Below are 26,814 nucleotides of genomic sequence, written 5' to 3'. Positions count from 1 at the left end.
TATTTAAATATTGAATATATATTTAATTTTGTTTAATAGACGAAGTTGATTAATTTATTTTACAGCAATATTTATAATTATTCTTTTTTTGTGCACATTTTAATGATATAAAAATTTTGTATTTTTCTATAAAACTTTTATAAAACGTTTGAAAAAAGAAATTGTAAAAATGTATGGAATATGTATTTATCTTTAAGAAAATTTAAGAATTAAAAAATGTAAGTATAAAAAAGAAAAAAGTAAGATAAATAAAATTAAAAAGTAAAATATATTTATTATAAGACACGGCTGTATGCACGTGCATGCATTTTTACTTTTTAGACAATGCTAAATTTGAATGTGTGATACTAAAGCATATATGTTTTGAATGTTATGGACTTGTATAATTGAAAGAAATATATAATATTTGATGAATTACATGTTTATTCTCTTACCAAATTTTACAAAATGGATTAGAGATGAATATAAAAAGAAATGCATATATACATACACGTTATAATATTATGTGTAGACATGTATATCGCGAAATGAGGCTATAGATGCGTTTGTTCATGTCCTCGTATTATTAACCAGATCATGTTCGCCCTTGAAGTGCAGACTCATTGCGATTTCAACATACAATGCTAAACCGTATGCCAAATGCGAATTAATCCAATCAACAATATTTTTTCGGTCAATCTGACACATTAGGCAAATGTAAACAATATTTGCAATTGGTATACCGTGTCTTTTAAGATACGTCTGCACGTTATATATAAAATAAAATGTATATAAAAATGTTACTTCGAGTAAAAAAAATCACAATTGTTTACGTAAATGTATGTATGTATGTACAAGTGTAGGAATTTTTATGTGTCGCGTCCAATTAAGACGGATTCTTGCGAATTGCAACTAATCGCTCGACGCAGTCATACTCCTGACAAGACCACAATATGTTAACTAATGTGCCAAGTTGAGCATCCCGTGTATTGGCTTGCTTCCAGTCAAGCAGTAACTGATAGATTACCTGAAATCATCATATATAGATGAGAATTAGCATAAATCGCTCGTTATTAGTACGTATTTATGAGAAGTTTGTAATTTTCGTGTGAAACATTTAAGTACGTGAATAATATTTAATGTTTTATTGATAGTAATCAATTTTGGATCGGTTGAATTTCAAATATCTTGCTCAAACAAGATAGTTTGACGAAGATGAATCATCCTAAATGGAATATTGGATTCTTAGAGTTTGATATTCACCTCGTCGATACCCTTGTGCCTGTAATTTTCCTCGAATTGGTCGATCTGGCCGTCTGAATACGAGAGTCTCCTTGCGACATCCCGCCATCCGTGCCCAACGTGTGTCTTAATAACGAGCATTTCATCGAACCCGAGCTCTTCCTCACACGTGCTCAGTTCCTCCACGTTCTCGGGCATCGACCGGTACTTGGGTTTCGAAGCTGTCTCGGATTGTGCTGTCGCGTTATTGCTCGCCGGGTACTGATTTACATTGCATATGTAGCTCGTGCGCGAGCCGATCTTCACTCCATTGGAATTGACTATGTTGTAATTTACGATGTTCGCTCCTTGTGCTGAAAATTGATTTCAAAGAATTATTGAAGAAATACTGATTTAAAAAAGCAAATATATCCCTACCTAATATATCCCTGCATTGAGACACTTATATGCAAAAACTTATTAATGATCTTAAAATGTTTTTTATTAGTGTTAAAATTGTAATTTTTAAATACTTTACAATTTATAATGTAGATTTTTTATATTATAAAAATAAACATTTAAGAAATTGATTACAGAACTAGATTATAGTTTATGTTTTGATAATATTCTTTTTAAGAACTTAAGAAACGTGTATTTTAGGTAATATTTTTTTACATTTATTTTATAAATTAATTTAAAACGTTTCAGGAAATTTTTAATTATCCGGTTAGGTCCTCATTCAGATATTTTACAAGTTTTTTTATTATCCTTTATTATTATATCGTCAATCCTTATAGAAATTCAATCTTGGCTCTACTTTGTTACATATCCGGTTACTAAGACATTTAATATTGCACAGTTATATGACTTAAAAAAATAACAAAATCTCGTCACATTCGTTTGCATTAAATATTTATCTATCTTGAATATAACATTTCAATTGATATATTAGATACAATTCTAAAAATTCGCCTTTTCTATGAATAGTTATCACGTAACTAGAGCACCTAGATAACGAGTTCTAATTTTCCGATATCGTCGCTCGCGATCTGTTTCAATATTGCAGCTATATCGTGTGTTACGTCATGTTAGTTATCCTATCACGCCGAAAAATTTCGAGATTTCATGCGGCGGAGGATTAGATGACATGTAAAATTTCGGCGGTTCTATAATGATAACAAGTTTCGTGAAAAATTTTATGATACGAGTTCTCGATTCGACAAATCTTCCATATCATTGCACGTGAAATCAGACGCGAATAAAATGATTATAAATGTTTGCGAACGGATTTATACTGCAGTTTTTTTCTCGAATCGAGCATGAAAATACACAACCCAAAATGTACTTGATATCCTTTTGTTTTAACTCTTCTGCAAATAGAAATCTGTATACAACTCGGTATTCCCCATGTTTATGTGTTTAATCGTGATAACGATCTCTCTCGTGTACGCACATATCTCAATCTTAAAAATATGTATAACAGGCATAAAATTGCTATATCTACGACCTGACTTTGCCTCTTGCAATAATAATTCTGCCGACTCACCGTTAAGTAAATTGTAATGTAAATGTCATACGTCAACTTGTCGAAATACTTAGTATTGCGTAATCTCTTTAATCGCATCGTGATTTATTTTAGTTTACTAAAACTAAGTCTAGTCGAAAAATCATGATCGTAAGATTTCATTGAAAGAATTTCAAAAATTATCTCCGCAAATATAATTTTTATTGTATCTTGCACATTTTTCTATAAAGAAATAAATGTAATAAACTTCAAAATAATCTGCAATAAGAAAAAATGTTTTACAAGGAAATTCACTCACGGATTTTAATAATACTAATATGTGTGTGCGTAACCTTATGAACCTTTAATAAGCAAAGGGAAAGTGCATTTTTCAAATATTCATTCGCTTTTGGAATTATTGTACTAAAATAAAATTATTTAATAAAAAATAACTTGTGTGAATAATAAATTTTTAAAAATATAATTTCTTTATGTTATTTTGAAAAATAGAACATTTGTATAATATCTTATTACAATATTGTACATATTTGATCTCAGGAACTTTTCAAATGATATACTTATATTTAGCTTTCTCCTTTTGTTTAATAAATATTCACATTAGGGTTATCTACACAAACAGTATTCAAATCCACGATAAGGTCGCATTGTTAAATAAAAGTTATGAAGCGCTTCATGCGCGATGAAGCGCGCAATAAAAAAATACTTATAAATAAAATGTGTCTTCTTTCTGACGATGCTTCGCATTAAAAAGCACATTACATTTTTACAACTACTGTAATATTCTTGTTACAACTTACAATATTTGCTATGTTTCGATTTCGTTTTCGTCCTTGGTCGTTTGTACTCCTTCGATTCGCTCGTCGACCTCGTGTCGCCGAGGTCTTCCGATTTTGTACAAAAATCGGTGGGTGTCGTCGGCCTTGCGTCGTTCGGCATCGATTTTTGCCTTTGCATCGACGTCACGTCTTTCTCTTTTTCCGACATGGTAGGCATCGACTTCATCCGCGTTTTCGTTAAATCCTCGTCCGGGATTGATGGAGGATTGTGTGTGTAACTTCCGATTCCGGTTCGCGGTGGATCTGCCTTTGCGTCTGTCGTCAACATATCGTGAAACCGGCGTGATAGTTGAGACAGGATCGGCATTTTCTTAAACGCTCGATGTGCCTGCAAACGATGTCTTAACATTAAATGTTGATCTGAAATCCTTTTTAACAAAAACAAAGCATAAGAGTCTTAGCAGAATAACTTGTATAATTTCAAGACAATTCTCTTATTATTACGTGACGGTTATACATTTTTGTAAAATATGTATAAAAATATAAAGTTAATAATACTTTTTTTCATTTGTTATAGCGATTTGTCATCAATCGGAGCAGTGAAGTCTTTAGTTTAAGACCTCAAGACAGTTATGCGTTATTGAAGACAAAGACTTAAGCATAAAGCATTGTCTTGAAATTATAAGTCAACCACTCTGCAAAGATTCTAGCGCAAATGTTACAACGTTTGGTATGTTTATTTAATGAAATCTTGTTATATGATTATTAAATAAAAGGAAGAGCCACGATACATATTCTTCCTGATTCAATTTACATTGTCTCTACATTTCGGTCAGAGAAAATGCATAACGTTTAAAACACACGGTAGATCGTCATTTTCAAGCTTCGTATTCATTTCGTACGTGCTACACGTGATATTTCTCAATGCCACAACTAACGTCAAACCAGACGCTCCTCACATTATTTCTCGTTAAGTAGATACAGCTAGTAACCAAGCGCATCATTTTCTTTAGTGACGAACGTTTATTACACTCGTCTGCTCGTTCTCACATTATTATTACGAAAAGTACGACGATGAAGTAGAGACGACTGAAAGCGCGAAAAGACGTAATTCATTTAGTACTTCCATAAAAAGATATTCTAAGTCCATGCACAAACTTTTACGAAAATTACTTTCTCTTGAATTTATTTTTAATAATTTTTTAACGCTTAATAATATATATTTTAGACTTTTTATTAGTAAATTATAGTAACAAAAATTTTTTGGAATGGTATTTGTTGAAAACAAACTCCGTGATACTTGAATCGAGAATGAATAGAACCTTTTTGCTCTCGCAGACGCGTCATTGCCGTAATTATATGCGATTCTGAAATTAACAATCCACTTATATCCATTGCATGTACTTCCAGCGCTATTGTTAAATGCATACAACAAACACGTATTACTCGTCTACACAATGTTCTTCGAGAATAAATTCCGTTGTCTGTGAGAAAAAAATTAGTAATATGGAATTGAAACTTCACTGTACTGTAAGTGAAGATATACAAATAATTTTTCACACAGAGTGATTAATTGAAAATAGAATCCGCGCATAGAAAAAAGTATTTTATTACAAGGATATCTTTATTTTCGAAATGTTAACTATTGAAATTAAATTAAATAATGTTAAACAGATATACTTTACTTATATGAATATATTTTGTATAACTTTACGAAGGAAACTATATTCTTATTATTCAATAGATTTATGAATTGAGAGGAAAAAATCTAAGATAAAATGATATCTTTAAAATTTTTTGTTATTATTATCAAAACAATTATATTGTGCTTTTTAAATGACTATTATAATATTGGAATAAAAATACTTTGCTGAAATTTTAAATTATTAAATTCTTTAAAGAGGATTAAATGATATGTGAGCAATATTATCATTGTTTCACATAGTAGCAAAAATTATATCTTTACTTATATATGTGAAACAATAATCTTTAAATATATTAGTTTTAATTCAATACTCATGTATTATTTTTACATAGCAATTATATATATAATAGATATTTTTTAATTTTACAACTACTCATTAATATAATACTGAAATGTTACGAAATCAAAAAACAAATTATCTCACGATTCGCACGATAGAAATTCCAGTGTCCGAGTTATAAATTTTTCCAATTTTTACAAAAAAATGCATTGCGCAATTTGAATATTGGTAATTCCTGTTTAGGCATCATCATTTTATATTATTAATTAACATAACAGTAAAATCCCACAAATATTGGATTCGCGATTATCGTGCTTAGTAAGATTTATCTGAGTCATCCGAGATATTTCTCACGATCGGAAAAAAATCGAAATGGAAATTCCGATATTTTTCTTGTTTCTGGCCGTGATAAGAAAATCCGAGATTATATTGACCCTTGCGCAGTATTTTCCTACATGCTTTATCCTCAGCACAAATCTCTGAATACGTTGTGTAAATATCCAGTGTGTAAACTGCCAATGTGTAATCTGGCTATCGGAACGCAGTTCTCCCGTCTATTTTTGATACACAACCGACAACATTCTGCCAATTGCTCACAGATATTCATCATCATATCGCTGATCAATTTTTATTTCCGAATTTTAATTCGCACCTCTCGCAACATCTTGACTCGATAGATATCTCAACCTGCTTTTCAAGTGGATCAAAAATGTAACAAAAGTGCAAATAAAAAATATATTATGATATTTTAACCTAATCTTTTCCACATATAATATATAGTAAAAAGAAAACAATATTCTTATCGCTTAATATTGTAGATTTTTTGAAATTAAGATAAAAAAATTACCTATTTCAACTTCAACTTGAATAATAATATTTAATTTTGTTTTAGTTTTTTTATAGAAACTACTAATTCTTCGAGTGCTCATCTCCGTTAAAACAAATGCTACGAAAGAATCTTAAATTTAATAACATTTTTTATTAGAAAAATTGTTCCGGATTTTATTACAGAAAATACTTTTAAACTTCGAAAGCTTTACAAAGTATCCTACCCTCTACTACTGTGTACTTTCGTCGACTGAAGTTTAAATCTGCTCTCAGTATACATTGTATGTGCAATTCCTAGAATTGTATTATTTGTACCGATGACACGATTCCGCTTATATACTTGTTACAGAGAGTATATTTTTAACCACAAACATGCGGGTGTGAAGCCACTTGCAATTATGTATCATTCCTTTGTAGAGATTCAGATATTACGATCGAGTTTGATAAAATTTATAATAAATAGATAAATTAATATATTTGCAAAAACTTCTGCAATATTATAATTTTGTATAATAACAATATATGCAATATTTAACAAATAAATATTGTAATAGAGTAATTGATACAAAAAAGAATATTTCTACGATTTTTTTTAATTTATAAATTAATTATAATTATTTTTTTATGCTATCATACACAATTTATAGTTTTTTATAATAGAAAAAAGACAAAAAAGAGAGGATTTCATTATCTTCTTCATATTATTATATGACAATTTTTTTTATTTGTGCAGGAAAACGTTTTCTGTTTTAATTATTAAAAGAGGTTGGTTGCATATACTATATTGTTGCATATACTATATTTACCATTATTTGACATTTTGAATATTATACGAATATGTTTCTTATCACTATCAGTTCAGCCTTGATCCCATTTTGCAAGTTTTACTTCACAATGATAAACAGAAAAGTGCACGATAATATTATATAACACTATATGTATATAACACTATATTATATGTATATAACACTATATTAAAATTAAAAAGAAAAGTTAAATGGTTAATCAAAAAAATTCTTGTGTCCAATTGTCAAAGCGTAAAACAATACAATTTGTTCGTATGTAATTTATGAGTGCAACGACTCGTCTATTTCATCAAATACGTGAATCATTCGAGATACACAATCAAACAAGTTGACCAAAGAACAATTGCTGTTCTCCACGACATAATTTTTTCCTGCAATGCAATATACTAACAAGATAACAGATAAAGTTGACAATGGAGTTTCTTCAGTTTAATTTTGATTCGTTTTATATATTTGTCTTCATTTTTACAAGATTGATTGAAAAATTTGAGGGTTGTATGAGGAATTATAAACAGGAAAATCTCTTTTGTAAATCTATATTTTACACTTAAGATTGATACAATTTCATTATTAATTTGTATCATTGATTTTGCAGATAGAACTTTTATATTTCACAACATTTTTAAAAAATATTAACGTCATAAATAGCCTATATATTCCTGGTAGAAACTCATACAGTTTAACTAACTACTTAATCCGTTACTATCTAGTATTACTGATTTTTTTTTATATACAAAAATACTGCCTAGAAACTGACCTGATTTTTTATTTTAATTTTTAAACAACTTTAAGTACGTAATTCTGTCACAAAAATGTCAAGGAAGATTAAGAGGTTAAAAGGTTAAGAGGCACTTTTACTGTTGAGTAACTGTTAAGTAACTGAGTTCGGATATTATATGGTAGTTTTTCTATACTGTGAGAAAAGTGTTATATTAAAATAATTTTAATTAAATATTTGATTAATATAATCGAATGTTTAGTAATTATATTAATAGTAACTAATTAATTACTAAACGATTACTAAGTATTACTAAATATTTCTTTATAATATCAGGCGAACATTTAATTGAAATTATTTCAATTAAACAAAGCTTAGCTTGTAACCAACATCTTGATTATTATTACTAAACTTTTTTTTTTAATGCATCGAGCAATTATACAAGTCTCATTTTTCTTATATTTATTATTTAATACCTATAACATATAATACTCTTGTGTCTTCAACTGAAAATGAAAAACATATATAAAGAAAAATAACTTTTAGTTGCTCGAATTGCATTGAAAAAAAAGAGTTTTGAAGATGAGATGAGAAGTCGTGGAACCAATCATTTTCAACTTCAATGCAAAAATATTACATCTTGATTACGCATATCAGTAATGTTTCCAACTCAACGTCATTTTAGGTCATCAGCGGGATATAATGTTTGCACGACAACTAGATCAAAAAATGCGATGTTTCTAAATGATAAGCATGCAGACATTAATTAAATCAAATAGTCTGAATTATCTCGCGAGAAGTGCAAGTTTAGTTTCCAAAAAAAAAAAAAAAAAAAACTGCCCCGATAAAATATTTCTCGACATATCCTCTCTAGTTAGCTTTACGCGATCGTAAAATTCGTGCTTATAGGATTATCAGTTTAAGCGCTTGGCAAGCAAACTCGTATCTGCCGGCGAAGTTAACCATGCCTTCGCGAATTTCAGATAAAATATATTTAACATATAAACATTATGTAAGCAGTTCCGTGCAATTTATGCGCATTATCTGTTAAATTTTTGCATTGCTGCTAGACATCTTTAGTTAACTGGACGTCCATGAAAAATGAGTAAAATCGATTGCTTATATTATCCTATCGGAATAACACAGCGACGATTGCATTTAGTATCTAAATTAAACCTGTTTTCACTGAATGTTTGTCTAATAAAATAAAATTTAAAAAATGATTATAACATGGACTGTGTTCACGACGTGCATATTTTTGGACAAATTAATTTATTCTAAAATATTTTATCTTGTTCTCTACAGTAATTAATTAACATGCTACTTGTACATTTATGTCGTATAAGCAACACTGCGTATTGCTTAATTCTCCACTAAGCCAAGTGTATATATAGCGATAATTATAACAAAGATAAGAACAAAAAGGATGTTAAGTGCCGTTGACTTCACGATAAAGAGTTTAGATATTTAACAAACGAGATGATCGAGTGTCCATTAGTGTTACCATAATTAAACAGGGAATATATTCAAAATACCTAATAATATCAGGCATTCTATCTAAAAACACAAAAATTTTCAAGTATACGAATTGATAAATAAATAATATGCGGTTAATTTAGTTAAGATTTTAAATTTATAAACCTTACAACGATGTGCTAATGATTAAAATATAATCTTGGTGGTACTAAAAAATTTTTTTATGGAAGCAAACATTAAGTTATTATGGAATTCCGCAATGACAGAATTCTAATTATATAGCTATAGTTTGGAAAAAAACAAAATTTATTGTATGATTGAGTTAAACACGTATTTAGTGTTCTGTTTTTTTAACATTTTTCTTGTTCTTTAATTTCTGCCAATCCATTTTTCCTTAAAAAAAGTCGAAAATTCTGAAATATAATTATTTTGCAAGTATTTTATAAGAAACTCATTCGACCATTTTTTGCATTTCTTTCTGATAAAGAGACCATCACCTTTTTGCAGTTTCTATCGAACAAGAGTGTAAACTAAATTTTTTTGTATAAAAAATGTTTATAAAAAGACAACACAGTATTTTCGGACACTTATTAATTTTATGCATGTATCGTATGTGTGTACCGTATGTGTCTTATCCTTAGGTTAAATTTTATAAATATTTTATTAAAATTTAAAAGTTAATAAAAAAGTTAAGATGTTAATAACTATACCTTTTAACTTTGTTAATATTTAATTTTAATTTTTTACTTTAACTTATTTTTTTCAACACGTACAACATGACTTTAATTTAATATAAATATAAATAATATTTTTCAAACTTAACTTGTAATATGAGTTAACTTAATCTAACTTTTACTGGGTCAATTTTTTGGTCATATAATTTTTAACTTGACAAAATTTAAATTTCATAAGCTATTAATTTTAACTCTTTTAATTTAGTTTAAGAAATATTTTTATTTATCCAATCTTGAATTTATGAAGTCATTAAAGAATAATAATTTTTTACTCTTACATTTTTTTAAAAATTATAATAAAATTCATATAATAACAAAAAATTAGGCATGTGAAATGTCCGTAACTGTTGTCTAGTATAAAAATAAAAAAATAAATACGTTATTTTATTACTAAAAAATAATTTTTTTTTTATTAAGTGCAATAAAACGTGAAAATTGTTCTACAACATACAGCACGAATATAAAATGTAACATAAATGTTCAATTAAAAATTAAAATGTTTACTTTTAATTGAAAAAGTTTATTGGACTTTCCAATTTTATTTTCATAATTTATATTTTTAGTTGAGAATTAAATCTGTATTTTCTTAACAAAAAAAATCTTTAAAAGTTAAGTTTCTATTGTATTTTTATTTTTAATTAAGAATTAATTAACATCCCAATTCTCAATTTATGAAAAAATATTTAAACCTGAATACATTTTTTCAATTTTTCCTATTATACTATTGTTATTACAATTGATTAAATTGTATATTATTTGTATAATCATGCACCGATCATAATAATCGTGAGAACTGCCGCAGATGTGTCTGCGTGATAAAAATGCCAAAAAACATTTAGACACCGTGATCGCTTCGCGAAGTCGAAGCTAAAAAGGAGAGAAGAAAAAAACGGAATAACACTGTTTGGCACGCCAATCGCCAACGTACCTGAGCGCAAAGCGAAAGCGCATGTATATGTTGTTTTATCTCTCCGCCACGTGCTGTTTCAATAGAGACAAAAAATAAACAAAAAGGATAGACAAAATACTTATACTTTTGTCACTATTCTTTTTGTTTATTCTCCAACTCACTTTATCGAGACAGTATAAAAACCAAGTGCAGTGCATTCGGCTCGCGATTCACGACTCCTTGCGCACTGAGTTGGGACAGACTTGTAAGTATACAACTGTAACTTTGTTTTAATTGTAAATTTTGTAGTTGCACGTTATATTCGTAACCTGTATTCGTAAAAAGGGATAAGCATATAAGATTATTGCAACGAGATTACATGTAAAATTTGTTATTCTTAACTTTTTTTTTAAGTAATAGTGATAGTAGTAGTAGTGCCAGAAGCGTTTATCGTGAGCTGGCTATTTATAAGAAAAATCCCAGAGGCGTAAATCGTGAGCTGGCTAGTTTTTAAAAAATGCCAGAGGTGTTTATCGTGAGTTGGCTAGTTTTTAAAAAATGCCAAAAGCGTTTACCGTGAACTATCTATTTGCAAGAAAAATGTCAGAGACGTAAATCGTGAACTGACTAGTTTTTAAGAAATGCCAGAGGTGTTCTTCGTGCGCTGGCTATTTACAAGAAAAGTGCTAGAACCTATTGTCATGAGTTAGCTAGTTTTTAATTTGCTGCCAGAGGCATAAATCATGAGCTAGCTATTTACAAGAAAAATGCCTGATTGTAGTAGACTATTTTTTATTTACTGCCAGAGCCATAAGTTAACTAGTTATAACAAAATATTAGAAGCATTTATTGTGAAAAGAAGCTACTAATTATCATACAAACATAATTTTCCTAAAACGCTAGAAGTGTATAATTATACAGTATGTATTATAATGTGTGTGGGCGTGGACGTACACAAATACATTATAATGCACAAAATTGAAATTCTAATTCTGCGTATACAAATGTAGATATATCCATGGTCTGCATTTGATTAGAGCAATATGTAGAATTTTTTTTTAAATAAACAGTATATGTACTAATTCACATTTTAATACAAGCTAAGCTAAGAGTAATTTTTATTCTTTTATTAGACGTAGCACAAAAAGAGATTTTAAAAATATGTGCAATGTATTGTAAATATATGTGGTGTCCTGACCTAAAATGGTATTGGACGTAAGGAAAAGTGGCTACTACATTGCATGACAGTACCAATGATATTTGCATAGGCCATTTAGAATAGGATACCTTTATATGTATTCCTTATATATATATACCAATATATATATATATATACACTGTGCATTTAAGTAAACTGATTTAAATTTTTGGAGATTGTATAATAAGGAGTACTAGTAAAATAATTTATAAAGATACATGGTAAAACATTTTGATAACGTGAGTCTCCTCTGCATATGCGAGGATAGTTCCAGAAGTACCCGATCTAACAAAGAAAACAAAAAATTTGGGAAAAAAATATCTTTATTTCTCAACATAGTCTCCTTTTAGCTCGATACACTTTTCCCAGCGATGTTCAATAGCTTCGATATCCTGTTTATAGTAAGAACCATTGAACTCCTCAAAATAGCCATCAACCGCAGATTCCACCTCTTCATTGTTGGCAAATCTTTTACCACCCAAACATTTTTTCAAGTTTGGAAAGAGGAAATAATCCGAGGGAGCTAAATCTGGCAAATAGGGTACGTGAGGAACCAATTCAAATTTTAACTCATTGATTTTGGCCACGGCAATGTGAGCAAACACGACACTCATCTTGTGCACAACTTTCTCATCTTCAAATTTTCAGTCAATATGCGATATATAGCACTTTTTGAAATGCCTACGGCGTCTGCTAGCTCACTTTTAGTTGACGGTCATTCAATACCATTTTATGAATTTTCATCACCATTTCTGGCGTGGTCACCTCATTTGGTCGACCACGGCGATGTTCATCTTGGCACGATCTCGTTTAAACTCTGCCCAATATTTTACTGTTGTAAACGGAGGAGCAGACTCCTCCAGAGTAGAATCTAGCTCGGTTTTCATATTGGTTGGACTGAGACCTTTCAAATGAAAATGAAAGTATTGTATCACATAACGATGACCAATTTTTTCCATGTTTCAATTTCCATGTTTCAAATTCACTGAGATAGTTCACTATTGATGGCTGCCAAACAAATACTAAATAACGTAGCATCTTCAGACTTCACACTTAAACTTTATAAGGTTGGTACTTTCTACCATAATAATTTTTTTTAAACAACAACCGCCATTTATACATCAGGTCGGGTACTATAGGGACTACCCTCATATTACATGATTTCTCTTTTCACAATTGTAAAGTGCATTCTAGAGCTTCCTCCAAAAACTTATTTCCTCCCAAGAAAGATATCCCCTCTCTACGATTTTAATAGTAATTTTTCGCCCAAGAGATATTTGTATATAACACCTTCTTCTTCTGATTTTACGCTATTTATCTATCCATGATAAAACTCAAAAATTATCATAATCAAACTTTCAATGATTTTCAGTGACTTTTCAGTAATTACGTGGCAATCGTGAGAAGCATTTAATAAAGATCATATATAATTTATGTGTGAAAATGTGTGAACCAAACCCAACTACTAATGAAAATAAGGTATAATTTTATTTCCAACGTAATGAAACTTGGCAATATCATTACTATACCATTTCGGGGGGTGGGGGGCTCATTTGTCTACATTCTCAGTTGCCTACAGCTTTGTTTGCACATAAATTTTGCAAAGGTGCGCGATTGCCTACATCTCGATTGCCTACAGCTTCGTTTGCACACACAAAAATAATTAAGGTACAAAAGTACGATTGCACACATGATATTATTTCGCTCATACACATTGCACACATGACATTATTACGCTCATGCACATTACATACATGATAGTAATACGTTCATACACATTGCACACATGGTATCATTGCGCTCATACACTCCAGCAAGAGCAAGGGAGTAAATCCCAGATGCGCACAGTGTAAAACAGACATCACCAATCAAATTCTATAAATTTATTCTAACATCAACTAAAGCAGTGATTGAAGCAATCTGATTGAAACGACGTCCACGCTTGTACTGTACCACATGGGTTTGCGACTTTCCAGGGCACCCCTACCGACGGGGTGAGTGCGGGAGGGAGGGGGCGAAGCCCCCCTCCGTGTGTGTGTGTGTGTGTGTGTGTGTCCACGCTTCGTACTGTTCCACATGGGTTTGCGATTTTCCATGCAAAGCGAGATCTATCTACTTTTTTTATTTTTAATTTACTTTTATTTTTATTTTTAATATGGTATATCTCAAAAACTAAAGCAGTTAGCCCTATAAGATCTACACAATTTTTTGCATAAAAAATATTATCAGAAATTATCAAATCACCCAAGTTATTGGAATCGTGTCTCGAAAGTGTATGAGCGCAATGACTTCATGTGTGCAATGTGCATGAGCGTAATAATGTCATGTGTGCAATGAGTATGAACGAATTAATATCATATGTGCAATCGTACTTTTGTGCCTTATTTATTTTCGTGTGTGCAAACGAAGCTGTAGGCAGTCGAGATGTAGGCAATCGGGTACCTTTGCAAAATTTCTGTGCAAACGAAGCTGTAGGCAACTGGGAATGTAGGCAACTGAAACCCACTCACAATTTCTTCCATTTGCAAATCTGCTATTTCTAATTATAACATTTTTATTTATTCTATATTCATATTTTTCAATTTTAACATTTACATTTTAAGAATTAAAACTGTATATAGATTTAATAAAAATCGAGGATAAATTGACAAAACACACTAGTTCGTCAAAATGCTAGTATAAATTTAAACTTGAAAATAAAAAATGTCTTAAATTTAAATGTTGTGTTCTGAATATACGGACGGGATTTACCATAGGATAAAATTAATTTAATAACAATAATTTTAACACGCATAAAGGTATAAGCAAAAATATAAAAATAAAGTAATACAAATTACAAAAAGTATTATTTGCGATTATAGTATATTTCAATATTATAATATCACTTTGAAATTGTAATCTTAATTGTCAATCACACAACTATTACAGATCCAATTAAAAAATATAACAAAATGTATAATAAAAAGTATAATAAAATCACTCATATTATAATATAATTACCGAATTTTTATAGCTTAGCTTATTAACCCTTTTTTTTATTATTTCCATTTTATTTATATATTCGATATTTTATAGTTTTATAAAAATTACAAATTATTTAAATTATTATTATTATTATATATTTTAATAATAATTACCTAACCAATTATTTTAATATAAAGGTCCAAGCATCAAAATTTAAAAACATCAAGGACAATATCTTATTCGGCCCAGAATATCCAATATCTAGAGAACCTGTCAATATTGCTAAAATAATTTTAAAAACTTTAAAAAGCAAGCCTGAGTTTATCGGCCAGGTATATTGAAAATAAACAGTATCTTCTAATATATAATTTTATATATTTCAAAATTTTTATTTCATAACTTTTTGTCATAAATAATCAATATATGAGTTTATAGATAGATGCTCTTACGGGTAAACAAAACACATATGCCGAAATGAGTGAACGTAGTATTAAATGTGCACTTTGGCTGAAAAAACAAGGCGTGAAAGCAGGTGACATGATTGCTCTATGTACTGATAATAATTTAGATGCGATTATAATATTATTGGGGATTATGTATCTAAACGGAAAGTGCAATATTTGGGATCATAAACTGTCTTTAAGTATGTAATCTTGCTTATTATTGTTATTATTAATATTATTACAACTATACCTTAAAGAATTACATTATACGAGGATAGGCTGAAAAATAATGCACACATACTTGTAAAACACAAACAAAAAGAAATAGTAAGATTGGGCAAAAAGTACATTAAAGTATAATTCTTAAGCTTCAAAATCATATATTTATTTTTCAACATAGTCACCGTTAAGACTAACACATTTCTCCCAACGTGTAACAAGTTTTTTCATTCCGTCACTAAAAAATTCTTCCGACTTTTCTCGAATCCAGGACTCAGTAGGAGTCACTTTTTTAGCAGTTAAAAATTCGATAACAGCACGCTGTTTAAATCGCGTTGACATAGCACTAGAACACGTCTCCATACTTCCGCTGCTCAAAATACACTGGATGAACGCAAGTCCTTCAAACTGCGCATACGTATAGAGGGGAACGTTACTTTCACGTGCCACCTAGCGCGCTTTTGAAGATGATTTCATTCGTGTTCTACAAGCATGTGTGCATTACTTTTCAGCCTACTTTCGTATAAAAATATATGGTAATTATATAGAATAAGTGCTTTTCCGAATTTTGATATTTTTTTGTAACACTCTTGGTAAATAGCTGTGTTGTGACTCCGACAACGATGATCAATCGGGGGAGCCTGAAGATTATGTAATCTACCTAGATTTTTTTGTAGAACAATTATAAACAATTTTATGTAGAAAGAGAATATATTTTCAGAGAACACGTGGACGGCGGAGGGGACTGCACCTCTCGTAATTTTTCCTAACTCTAACCAAACCAATTTTATGTCGCTATTTGGATAATGCGAAAACATTGGAAACGAACAGCGTAGATATTGTTTAGCGTAAAAAGTCGCAAACCCATGTGGTTCAGTACAAGCGTGGACGTCGTTTACTTTACGTTCAAGTTATTAATATTACAATAAAAGTGCCGAATGGGTTTGCTTCGTGTAGAAAGTCAATGAAAGGGCAAAAAACCAAGAAAAATGTTGAGCTCGAATATTCAATTTTTGTAATTGTATTTGATTAAACGACGTCCATGCTTGTACTGTACCACATGGGTTTGCAATTTTCCACGCAAAATAAGATCCACGCTGTTTGTTTCCAATATTCTCGCATTATTCAAATAGCAACATAAAATTGGTTAAGTTAGGAAAAATTACAAGGGGAGAACTCTGCCCCTCCCCCACCGATGTGTTTTCTAAGAATGTGTGTGTGTGTGTGTGTGTGTGTGTGTGTGTGTGTGTGTGTGTGTGTGTGTGTGTTGTGTGTGTTGTGTGTGTGTTGTACCTTGTTAAACGCAATATTTACTGTTTTTTGTTATTTTCATGACGATATCTTAAAAAATACAAGCGACTCTCTAATTCTATCAACAGTTTTGGATTCAGGGAGCAAAAATACATAAAATCTACTATCTTTTAATTTTTCTCACATAAGCCCTAATTGTGCACATTTACCAAAGTCTATTGTTTTGTGAAAAAATCTAGGTAGATCACATAACCTCCGGGCTCCCCCGATTGATTACACAGTCACACAAAAAAAAGTTTGTGGCTTGTATACCAGATCCATGTATTCCTATGGATTTTGGCCTGCTGAATTCAAATCTGATGTCAGAATTGGTAGATTGATTCGCTGTTTCGAGAAAAACATCAGCAAAAGTGTTCGTTTTGTGGATTTTTGAGCTTTTCTTGAGGTTTCCTCGAAACAGCAAACCAATCTATCAATTTTGACATCAGATTTGGATTCAACAGGCCAAAATCCATAGGAATACATGAGTATACAGGCCAGACCATTTTTGTGTGTGGCTGTGTTATCTATGGATTTTGGCCTGCTGAATTCAAATCTGATGTCAGAATTGGTAGATTGATTCGCTGTTTCGAGAAAAACATCAGCAAAAGTGTTCGTTTTGTGGATTTTTGAGCTTTTCTTGAGGTTTCCTCGAAACAGCAAACCAATCTATCAATTTTGACATCAGATTTGGATTCAACAGGCCAAAATCCATAGGAATACATGAGTATACAGGCCAGACCATTTTTTTGTGTGGCTGTGTTATCATTGTCAAAGTCACAACAAAGTTATTTACTAAGAAAGTTACGAAAAAATATCAAAATTCTAAAAAGTGCCTATTTTATATGATTACCAAATATATGTATTTAATTATGCTTGTCTTACATTTAAATTAAAACTTACATATAATATTGTAAAATATATACTTTGAAATTTATTTTATGTAATTATTTTAATCCACAAAGTTTGGAATTTATAAGGCAGAATTCAATATTTTAGACTTGCACTTTTTTAAAAATCAAGAATTTAAACAAAAAATTAATATAGCATAATTTTTAAACATTTTTTAATCACAATTATTTATTTGTATTTCAGCAAGGGCACGATACTATCTCTCTCTAATATCACCAACAATCATTTTTACAATCCCGTTATCAGCCGCGAATTTAACAGAAGCAGCAAAGGAACTAAAAATGGATGTAAAAATAGTGGTTCTTGGCAAGATAGATGGATATGAATCACTAGATAATATTTTAAGGGGTCACGATAATCGCGAGATTGCCGAATTTAACTGTACTCCGATCAGCAATTTAAACGAAGTTGGTCTTATTTGTCTTTCTTCAGGTACCACGGGTATGCCGAAGGCCACTGAGCTCTCGCATGTTTCTATGTACAATCGTGTGTTTCCTGCAAAAGTTTATGAAATGAACGGCCACATTTGTTTATTTCTACCAACACTACGTTGGCACTATGGCATTCTGTTCGCTTTTGCCGCTATTCAGAAATATTTCACCACAATTCTTGTGAACATTAACGTAAACGACGAGAATCGGTGCAGTAAATATTGCAGTTTTATTGAGAGATATCGAGTAAGTGAAAATAATTTTTAAGCAAAGCTTTAAGTACTTAATTTGGAAGGAAACAAAGTTGAAGAATTTGATTTTAATAATTAATGGAGTAGGTAATATTGTGTTTCCAGTTACTTTTTATGCAATACCGTTATCAATGATTAATTTTAAACTAAAAAATTGACCTTCTCCATATGTTGTTTATTTAATTTTAGACAAAAATTACAAAATTATAAGCTATCTAAATAAAATATTATTAATTTAAAATGTTATTTAAAAAAATATGTTAACAATGACCTAGTTTACACCGTACGTTTAGTCCGAGACCTATATACAATTGGCCTGTTCTTTTTAGCTGCACTGGTGCACTGGTGCAACAATTTAAAGTGAGACAAATATATTTTTTCTCATGTTAACTTATTGCACCAGTGCAGCTAAAAAGAACAAGCCATATATCCGACTCAAGCACAGTAGGTCACAACGATGTAATCACTCGCGAATTTTTGGGGGTCAGGCCACTTTTTCACGATCCCTGACCCATCTTAGGCCATACAACATAACGCGTATAAACGGTGGTGTATTATAAAGCGATGTAAGTGTACCAGTAAATCATAATAGATGGATCTACTTTATAACGTTCACAGATATATACCTAGTGACTTTAGCGTTCACATATAAATTACTTACCTACATTAATCCAAACTTATGTTGCTCTACACAGTGTAAACAATTTGTTACTACCTTAAGTCGGGGTATAAGTCAAGACATAGGCCAGGTCGCGCAGTGTAAACTAGTTCATTGTTTTTGAACAAGCAAGGATGAAAACGTGGCCATTCTTTTGAAAACTGATTTTAAAAATAATGTTTTATTAAAATTATATATTTAATAAAAAAAGAAGAAAATATTGCAGAATATATGCAACTATAGTACTTACACTAATCTCTTCAATTACATATAGGCAACAATAAAAATCTGTAATATAATACATATATCTATAAATTATAAATAAGCAATAGAACTACAGTTAATTTATGAAATAACTTTTGATATTAAAACTTTTAAAAAGAGTCTTAAGATTGTTGACACATCAGCACGTTTAGAGAATGAATACATTAATAAAATTCCATGCTATTGTTTAATTTTGTATAACTCGAAAGGTTTGTAGTAGAATAAAACGTTAACACACAAAGTATTCATGTGTATCTTTGTTTGTATAATAATAAGTCCAAATTTTTAAAAAATTGAATAACTATATATAATTTAATGCTAAAAAATTGTATATCGCAAATCAGATTTAAAATGCTTAAAAATAAAAATCTCTTGTTTCAAATATCAGTTGTTCTAATATTAACACTGCATAACTGCCGACTACTAAATAATTCCGTAATTAAAGCCTTTGGCACATGATACGTTTTTTCATGCTAGATCGCATACGAGGCGTCTTACCACGTATCCTCATTGGCTTACAATTAGTGACATAATCATCCGAGCCAATCAGGACACGTATTAAAATGCCTCGTATGCGATCTAGCATGAAAAATGGTATCGTGTACCGAAGACTTAATAATTACTAGAATTCTTCATCTGATAACAGAGATTAGTAATCATAATATCTATTAAGGTCGTAACTATCTTCTCTATTATATTTGACTTGGTGACTTTTAGGTAACGTTTTTTGGTAGCACTCCACACATTCTATCCCAGTTAGTAAAAACAGATGTGTTAGAGAAATATCGATTGCCGACATTAAAGGTTATTACTAGCGGTGGTTCTACTTTTTCAAAGCAACAGCAAGAAGCATTAAAAAAAAAAATTCCAAATGTTTTAATTTTTAACAGTTATGGTAAGTTATCAAATTAAAATTAAGAAAAATTACTGATTAATTTTTTTTGAATGAATTTGTTTTTCTAAATTTTATATATATATTTTATATATATATATATATACCCATATAGACAAAAAGATATCTTTTAGATTTTTAAATATTATTTTAATATTAGGCTTTCATTTCGAAAAAAAGAGTGATTATTTAAGTTACATTTTATAAATATTTTATAAAATGTTAAAAGTTAATAATAAGGTTAAAAAACTAATAATTTTTAATTTTATTATATATTAATTTTAAATTTTAATGTTTAATTTTAACTAAATATTTTTGAAAGAAAATTGAGGAACTCATAAAAATTTATGTAATTCATAAAGAGCTACTATAAGATGTTTCCTAGCTGTCTAGGAAGATATCTTGTAGAAATCTTCCATTTAGATATCTTTGACATGTCTAATTCGAAAATTTTTAAAACATCTTTTAATATGTCTTTTAGATATCTTTTAGAAATTCTATGAAGATATCTTCAACAAAATCTTTTTAAATATCTTTTGGATGTCTTTTAGAAATGTCTTGAAGACGTCTTGAATAAGATGTTTTTTCGATTTCTACAAGATATCGGTGTTTACTGAGTATGTATATATATATAGTAATGCTAAAATTTAGATTTAATTCTCTAAAAAATATCTCTAATTACCTTATGTTACATAATTAACTATAATAATTAATTAAATAATACAAATTAATATTTTAAGCATGCATATGCAACAATAAATATGTTAAATGTCTTCAAAAAGTTTAAGAAAACAAAATTCTTAAATTTTTACTTAAAAATATAATCAGACATGTTTTGATTTATTCATTAATTAAAATATTAATTTTATGTCATATTCTTAGCGATATTACATAATATTGTTAATGCTTTGTGCAAGGATCTACTGATGCAGGATGTGCAGTTGCTATTCAAAATAAATATAGTAAACTGGGATCTGTTGGTTTTCCTGCGTCTAATGTCCAAATAAAAATAACAGATACAAAAACTGAAAGTGTCTTGGGGGTTAACAAAGTTGGAGAAATACGTGTTAAAACGCCCTTCGTAATGAATGGCTACTATAAAAATCCTGAAGCAACTAAAAAAGCTTTCGATTCAGACGGTACATAACTTAGACACTTCACGAAATTTTTAATTAGCGACATTAACATTTAAATGACCGAAACTGCAAACAGAGAAATGATAAATAAAACGTTTCAGGTTGGTTATGCACCGGCGATTTGGGATACTATGACCATGATGGAGAACTCTTCGTTGTTAGTCGAATATCAGACTTCATTCTTTTTAGAACATTCAATGTTTTGCCCATGGAAATTGAAACTGTTTTACAAGATCATCCCGCGGTATTCGAAGCGGTGGTAATAGGAATGCCTCATGAAGACGATGGACAACGTCCTATGGCTGTTGTTTCTGTGGTGCCAGGTAAAACGGTAGGTATCACGATCAATGTTCAATTGTAACAAATATGAAGCATGTAATAGAATAACTTTTCTTAGATTTATTTAACAACATATTTATTTATCAAATAATCTGTTTTACAGGTAACAGAACAAGAACTTATTGAATTGGTAGAAAAAAGTCTACCCGATTATTGCAGACTCCGGGCTGGTATCAAATTTATAGATAAACTTCCGCGTACACTTACCGGCAAAATCGCAAAGGGACAGTTACAAAGTATGTTTACAAATTAATCTAACTTGTGCTGATTTATATTATTAAAATACTATAAATGTAAATTTGTAAATCATACGTATGTAAATACGATAAAACGCAAAACATAACAAGGCGATGTTATTTGGACATTTTCCTTTTTTTTGCGGTAATTATTCACTTATACGGAGCCACTCCCCGATTTCAATGTCCTTTATATATGTTATCAGAGACATGACCATGAGTAACTTTTCCTTATAACTTAATCGTCGGTCATTGTTTGTTAAAGAGTTATTAACAAAAGAAGTTTGAAAAATATCTATGTAAAATAGAATTGATTCCATCGATTTGGAAATCAAATCCATTGAATTTGAATTCCACGCAGACAATGCAAAAAATTGGTTTTATTTAACACCCATTGTATAATTACGACTTTGACGATGTTATTGTGACTCATCATACGCTTTTCATCGGACTGTCTAGAAATAGATTTCTTTTCGCGAAACTGTTTTACGTGACTCTCCATCATTTGATCGTGTTATCGAAGCGAGCACTGCAAAAATGTGTTTGTGTGATTCAGACGTCAATGTGCATCGCTCAAATAAAACGTGTGTACGTGTATACAAAACGGCCTTGCTACCTGGATTTTCCAGAGGCAAAACCAGTTACCGCGTAGCGATGCTAATGAATTTGATAGCAACACAACAGACAAGCGCGGAACGGAGGACAAAGCCTTCTGTAGCTTGCCAGTAATATTTCATAGTGAAATTATCACGTAATATTGTGCGGGATTTCCGTATTAATTTTATAGATTCTGTAGCTCCGCGAATTTTGTTTGTAATTTAAATTTTCAGTACGCCAAAGAATATTGAACTTAATCTTGCGATTTTACTAAATTATTTATATAGCTATGTGCGTATGCATGTGTGTGTATTAAGGATGTGTACATCCATTTTTTTCATGTATTAATATTTATATCTTAAATTAACTATACATATATAAAACTTATGTTCATAACATTCCATTTTTATTATTTTTTTTATTTGTTATAATTATTTTTTATTTATTATATTTACAGTATTAAAATTTATAAATAATGACAGAAATTGTATTTTTTTATAAGTACCTTAAGTACTCAAAATAATTTATGCAAAATTTTATTACAATGAATACATTCTAAACTTAATTTTTCTATAAATGAATAAATTTGATTTATTTATGTACAGATGTAATTTCTGCATCGCAAAAAAAATTATTCTAAATGCTTAAAATACTATTAAAAAAAAATAAATTTCTGTCATTATTTCCTGATATATTCCTATTATAACATATTCTTCTAAAATTAATAACATTTTTAATCCGGGTAATAAATCATTGCTAACTTTTTTTTATTACTCTGAAATGCAACATAAAATAATCTATAATTTTATTTATTATATTAAAAATTGATGTAACAGTTATTGTAACACATCCTTAATATTAATTTCACTAATCTTCATGACACAAAGCTATTACTCGCGACATAATTGTTATCTACAATAGTTTGTGCCTTAATCATTTACGCAATCTGGGGAAATTATCAACTTTGATTGATTATCAAACTGAATCGGAAAAATGAATTTACATTTTACTAACTATTTCTGATCAATTAATTTAATAATTTAATAAGCTTACGACAAATATACTACCATAGGCATTTTCAGCGGAGGACAAAGCATTTACCCCTTATATTAGAAGTATTTATACCACAAAACAACGTATAAATGTCCAAAATATATTTTCTATAAAACGCACAGAAATGATAAATGTCTCGTGTGCTTCACTATATGTATAATTGTTCTAACTAACTAATCGAGTTTATAGAACTTTGTCTAATCAGTTCCTAGAATATTAGCACAAGCTATTAATAAAATACTTTTCAAAAATTGAAATTTATTACGAAAAATAAATGTTATCACTATATCAAATATAGAAACAGGGCTTCAATATAAATTTCAATTCCGAATCACGTGAAAGAAAGTGCATTCCAAGGAAGATGCACGGAATTCTTGCCACGGCCAAATGGGACGGGATTCGACTCAAAGTTTAAATATTTCGGCGATTATCAAGTCAGGAATTTTAACTAGTGATTAGTTATCATTTTTATGTATTTCGTAGCTATAATATGTGAGAAGGAAGAATGAAAACTTCTAAACTGAATCAAATATAATATTACTATACGTATACAATATTAAAATATTAATATCGAGCATTTCTCTGGTTTTATTAATTGCACCACAAGTTAAAAATAAAAGAAACAACTATATTACACACGTGTCTGAAGGATTATACATGCTCTATGTTTCAAATCACGGAAACGACATTGGTTGTTTTAATTACAAATGTATTGCAGAAAATAAAAAGAAGATCAAGACGAAACGAATAATAATAATTGCTTTCAAGATTAAAAAATCCAGATTAGACTCGGACATGTTAATAAACGTTATAATTTCTTTTATGTCATAGGACTTTATGTCCTATTTAACAAAATTCTTTTGCCTGATATTAAACCTATTTAAAAAATTAAAGCTGTGAAGAATAAATGAAAGTACTAATATAGAATAAATTAATCCTAATCTAAATCCAGTTAACGTAGATCTTAATCTGAGACTAACGTGAAATCTAATAATAATAATTTAATAATTAACGCGTACAACTACAAATTCGCGCATCGAAGAATCATATTTAGCACTAAATGCATGACATTGTGAATAAAAAGTAACGTCTGTGAGAAACCACAATGAGGAAGAGGAAGAAAGGATATGACTAGACTTTCAAGTCTATTTCTATTAATAATTATAAAACATATAAATAATTGTAATTTATGCCTACAAATTATATTTCAACGCGTTTTATAATTATTTAATGTTGATAAATAAATAAATTATAAATTTTTCAGTTATTTATAAGTATAAATTATAATAATTATAAAACGTTAAAGTATGACGAAAGCTGAAAGACTTTAATACAGTTTTCTCACACTATCTTATATCCTCAGGTTAACAAATAAATGTATATGAATGTAATGTGTGCTATTTCACGCGCGAGTAATAATTTGTGAATAACAATTTATTCGTAGATACGTAACGTTTACTTGCCAGATTTTTTGCAAGTAGCAATGAGTAATAAAGCGAGGCTATCAAATAATGCGGAGCAACTTATCTCTCATTGTTGAAACCCGATAAATTAAGCGGATGTCACATCCGGCATATCATAATTTACGTCAAACCTTATCGTTTATCATGTACCACTATCGGTTTTTGCATCGCGATGCAACGACGCACACGAATCAATCGTAGGGTGCGTACATATTCGATAGATAATTTTTCGGAATGCAAATTACGGTGTTCACTAAACACGTGGCACATGAGGGAGAGCGTCACTGAAAACAAAGGAAATTCTATGCTACAATAAAATTCGGTGACGCTATCAAAAAGGTGCGAACAGGTTGATGGCCGTATCGACAGAGACTTGAAATTCTCACCCAATTATTCATCAATGTCGGCCAATTTAACATAATAATTTACATAGTTCACATATATATATATATATGTTTAGTATACATAAAAATTTCAAAAATTCACTCATACAAATACGATAATAACACTCGTGTTCCGTTGGGTTTCAACAATGAAAGATAAGTTGTCAATCTGGCCAGCCTCGCTTCATTACTCGTTACTACTTGTAAAAAGCCTGTTAAGTAGATGCGTAACGCACTTATCATCGCTTATCATCCATCTACAATGCAGATGTAGTTGCTCACAAAAAGATGAGGACAGGAGAGATATCCCTAATGTTTTTTTCATGCTTCGGGAATGGACAGTCCCAAGTCCTCGAGCCATTCTTCGAGCCGAGAGAAATGCGCTCGGTGTTCTGCGTTACGTCAAGGAAACGTGCACAAACGAAGATCATCTACGTCGTACTCACTTTGTCACCGAAAAAGGTTGAGCGCTCTGGCAAATCGACGTTTCTCATGGGCGTGATCATGGAATCGCTTGGCAATGATCTGTCGCTACTGTTGCCACTCCTGTCGATCGCGTTATTTCAATCCCGTCACGTCTACGACGGACGATCCAACTGTTGCGCGTTGATCGCCAACGACTGCCAACGACTGACTGGCTCGTGATTAACTGGCCGACGACGAAGCGAGCTGTGTCCCTGCCTGTCAGCTGTGCGCACTCCACGTGAGTCGCGTGACCGACCGTGGAGATCATTGGAGATGCATTCGCCTTATTTTCTTTTTATTTATTGAGTAATGAGCAATTCGTATTAGCAAAGCCGTACTACTTTGTTCTGCGTAGAAAAATATTAGTGTATTAAAATAAAAATATTTTTTGTTTTTTAAATTAATTTTTTAAATTTAAATTAAAATATTACATATATATTAGATTTTAGAATATATTATATTATTTTGAATAAAATTTTGAGTTTCTTTAACTGTTCCATATTGTAAATGTTATGTCATTTAGAGTAATGTATTTTTAATTTAATTTTTAATTTAAGTTAATTTTGTCTTGATGCAATTTTTAACTGAGTTTTTTGCTTATATAACTTTTAACGTTATTAAATTAATTTTGTAAACCTTTAACTTTAATGCAATTTTAAATATATTAAATTATATATACAGAA

The 26,814-nt window shown here is 30.0% G+C and overlaps 2 protein-coding genes across 6 annotated transcripts; one reads left to right on the top strand and one right to left on the bottom strand.

Annotated features, from left to right (window-relative positions):
* Positions 1 to 400: 400 nt before the first annotated feature.
* Positions 401 to 26,335, bottom strand: LOC105837549 (protein immune deficiency). 3 transcript variants are annotated; one of them, XM_028189895.2, is made up of 4 exons: positions 26,113 to 26,335; positions 3,523 to 3,902; positions 1,243 to 1,574; positions 401 to 1,006 (listed from the first exon to the last, which is right to left on the bottom strand). In XM_028189895.2, exons 2-4 carry the CDS (start codon positions 3,866 to 3,868, stop codon positions 866 to 868), a joined length of 819 nt encoding a protein of 272 aa, XP_028045696.1. In that variant the 5' UTR covers positions 3,869 to 3,902; positions 26,113 to 26,335; the 3' UTR covers positions 401 to 865. The 3 variants fall into 3 exon arrangements, with proteins under 3 accessions (XP_028045696.1, XP_028045695.1, XP_012537876.1); XM_028189894.2 differs by having other exon boundaries at positions 3,523 to 3,889; positions 26,113 to 26,334; XM_012682422.3 differs by lacking the exon at positions 26,113 to 26,335 and adding an exon at positions 15,947 to 16,261 and having other exon boundaries at positions 3,523 to 3,889.
* LOC105837550 (4-coumarate--CoA ligase 1) lies at positions 10,671 to 22,282 on the top strand. 3 transcript variants are annotated; one of them, XM_036283980.1, is made up of 9 exons: positions 10,671 to 11,202; positions 13,508 to 13,614; positions 15,297 to 15,431; positions 15,535 to 15,742; positions 18,147 to 18,640; positions 20,285 to 20,462; positions 21,377 to 21,598; positions 21,697 to 21,926; positions 22,038 to 22,282. In XM_036283980.1, exons 2-9 carry the CDS (start codon positions 13,579 to 13,581, stop codon positions 22,185 to 22,187), a joined length of 1,653 nt encoding a protein of 550 aa, XP_036139873.1. In that variant the 5' UTR covers positions 10,671 to 11,202; positions 13,508 to 13,578; the 3' UTR covers positions 22,188 to 22,282. The 3 variants fall into 3 exon arrangements, with proteins under 3 accessions (XP_036139873.1, XP_036139871.1, XP_036139876.1); XM_036283978.1 differs by having other exon boundaries at positions 10,671 to 13,202; XM_036283983.1 differs by having other exon boundaries at positions 10,672 to 13,614; positions 15,535 to 15,631.
* Positions 26,336 to 26,814: the final 479 nt, after the last annotated feature.

This window comes from Monomorium pharaonis, chromosome 1 (genome assembly GCF_013373865.1).
Source record: "Monomorium pharaonis isolate MP-MQ-018 chromosome 1, ASM1337386v2, whole genome shotgun sequence".
Taxonomy (NCBI): Eukaryota; Metazoa; Arthropoda; class Insecta; order Hymenoptera; family Formicidae; genus Monomorium; species Monomorium pharaonis.
The sequence above is the reverse complement of the archived record's forward strand: the minus strand, read 5'-3'. Positions and strand labels throughout refer to the sequence as shown.

What these genes read in the sequence shown, in the direction of transcription:
- LOC105837549 (XM_028189894.2), bottom strand. Translation starts at nt 26,172, where the DNA reads ATGATCACGCCCATGAGAAACGTCGATTTGCCAGAGCGCTCAACCTTT. An exon ending in ATCGAAACATAGCAAATATT is followed by an intron (nt 1,575 to 3,522) that starts GTAAGTTGTAAC and finishes ATCAATTTTCAG; the next exon opens with CACAAGGAGCGAACATCGTA. An exon ending in GGCACAAGGGTATCGACGAG is followed by an intron (nt 1,007 to 1,242) that starts GTGAATATCAAA and finishes TGATGATTTCAG; the next exon opens with GTAATCTATCAGTTACTGCT.
- LOC105837550 (XM_036283980.1), top strand. Translation starts at nt 13,579, where the DNA reads ATGTGTGAACCAAACCCAACTACTAATGAAAATAAG. An exon ending in CAACTACTAATGAAAATAAG is followed by an intron (nt 13,615 to 15,296) that starts GTATAATTTTAT and finishes TTTAATATAAAG; the next exon opens with GTCCAAGCATCAAAATTTAA. An exon ending in TTTAATTTTTAACAGTTATG is followed by an intron (nt 20,463 to 21,376) that starts GTAAGTTATCAA and finishes GCTTTGTGCAAG; the next exon opens with GATCTACTGATGCAGGATGT.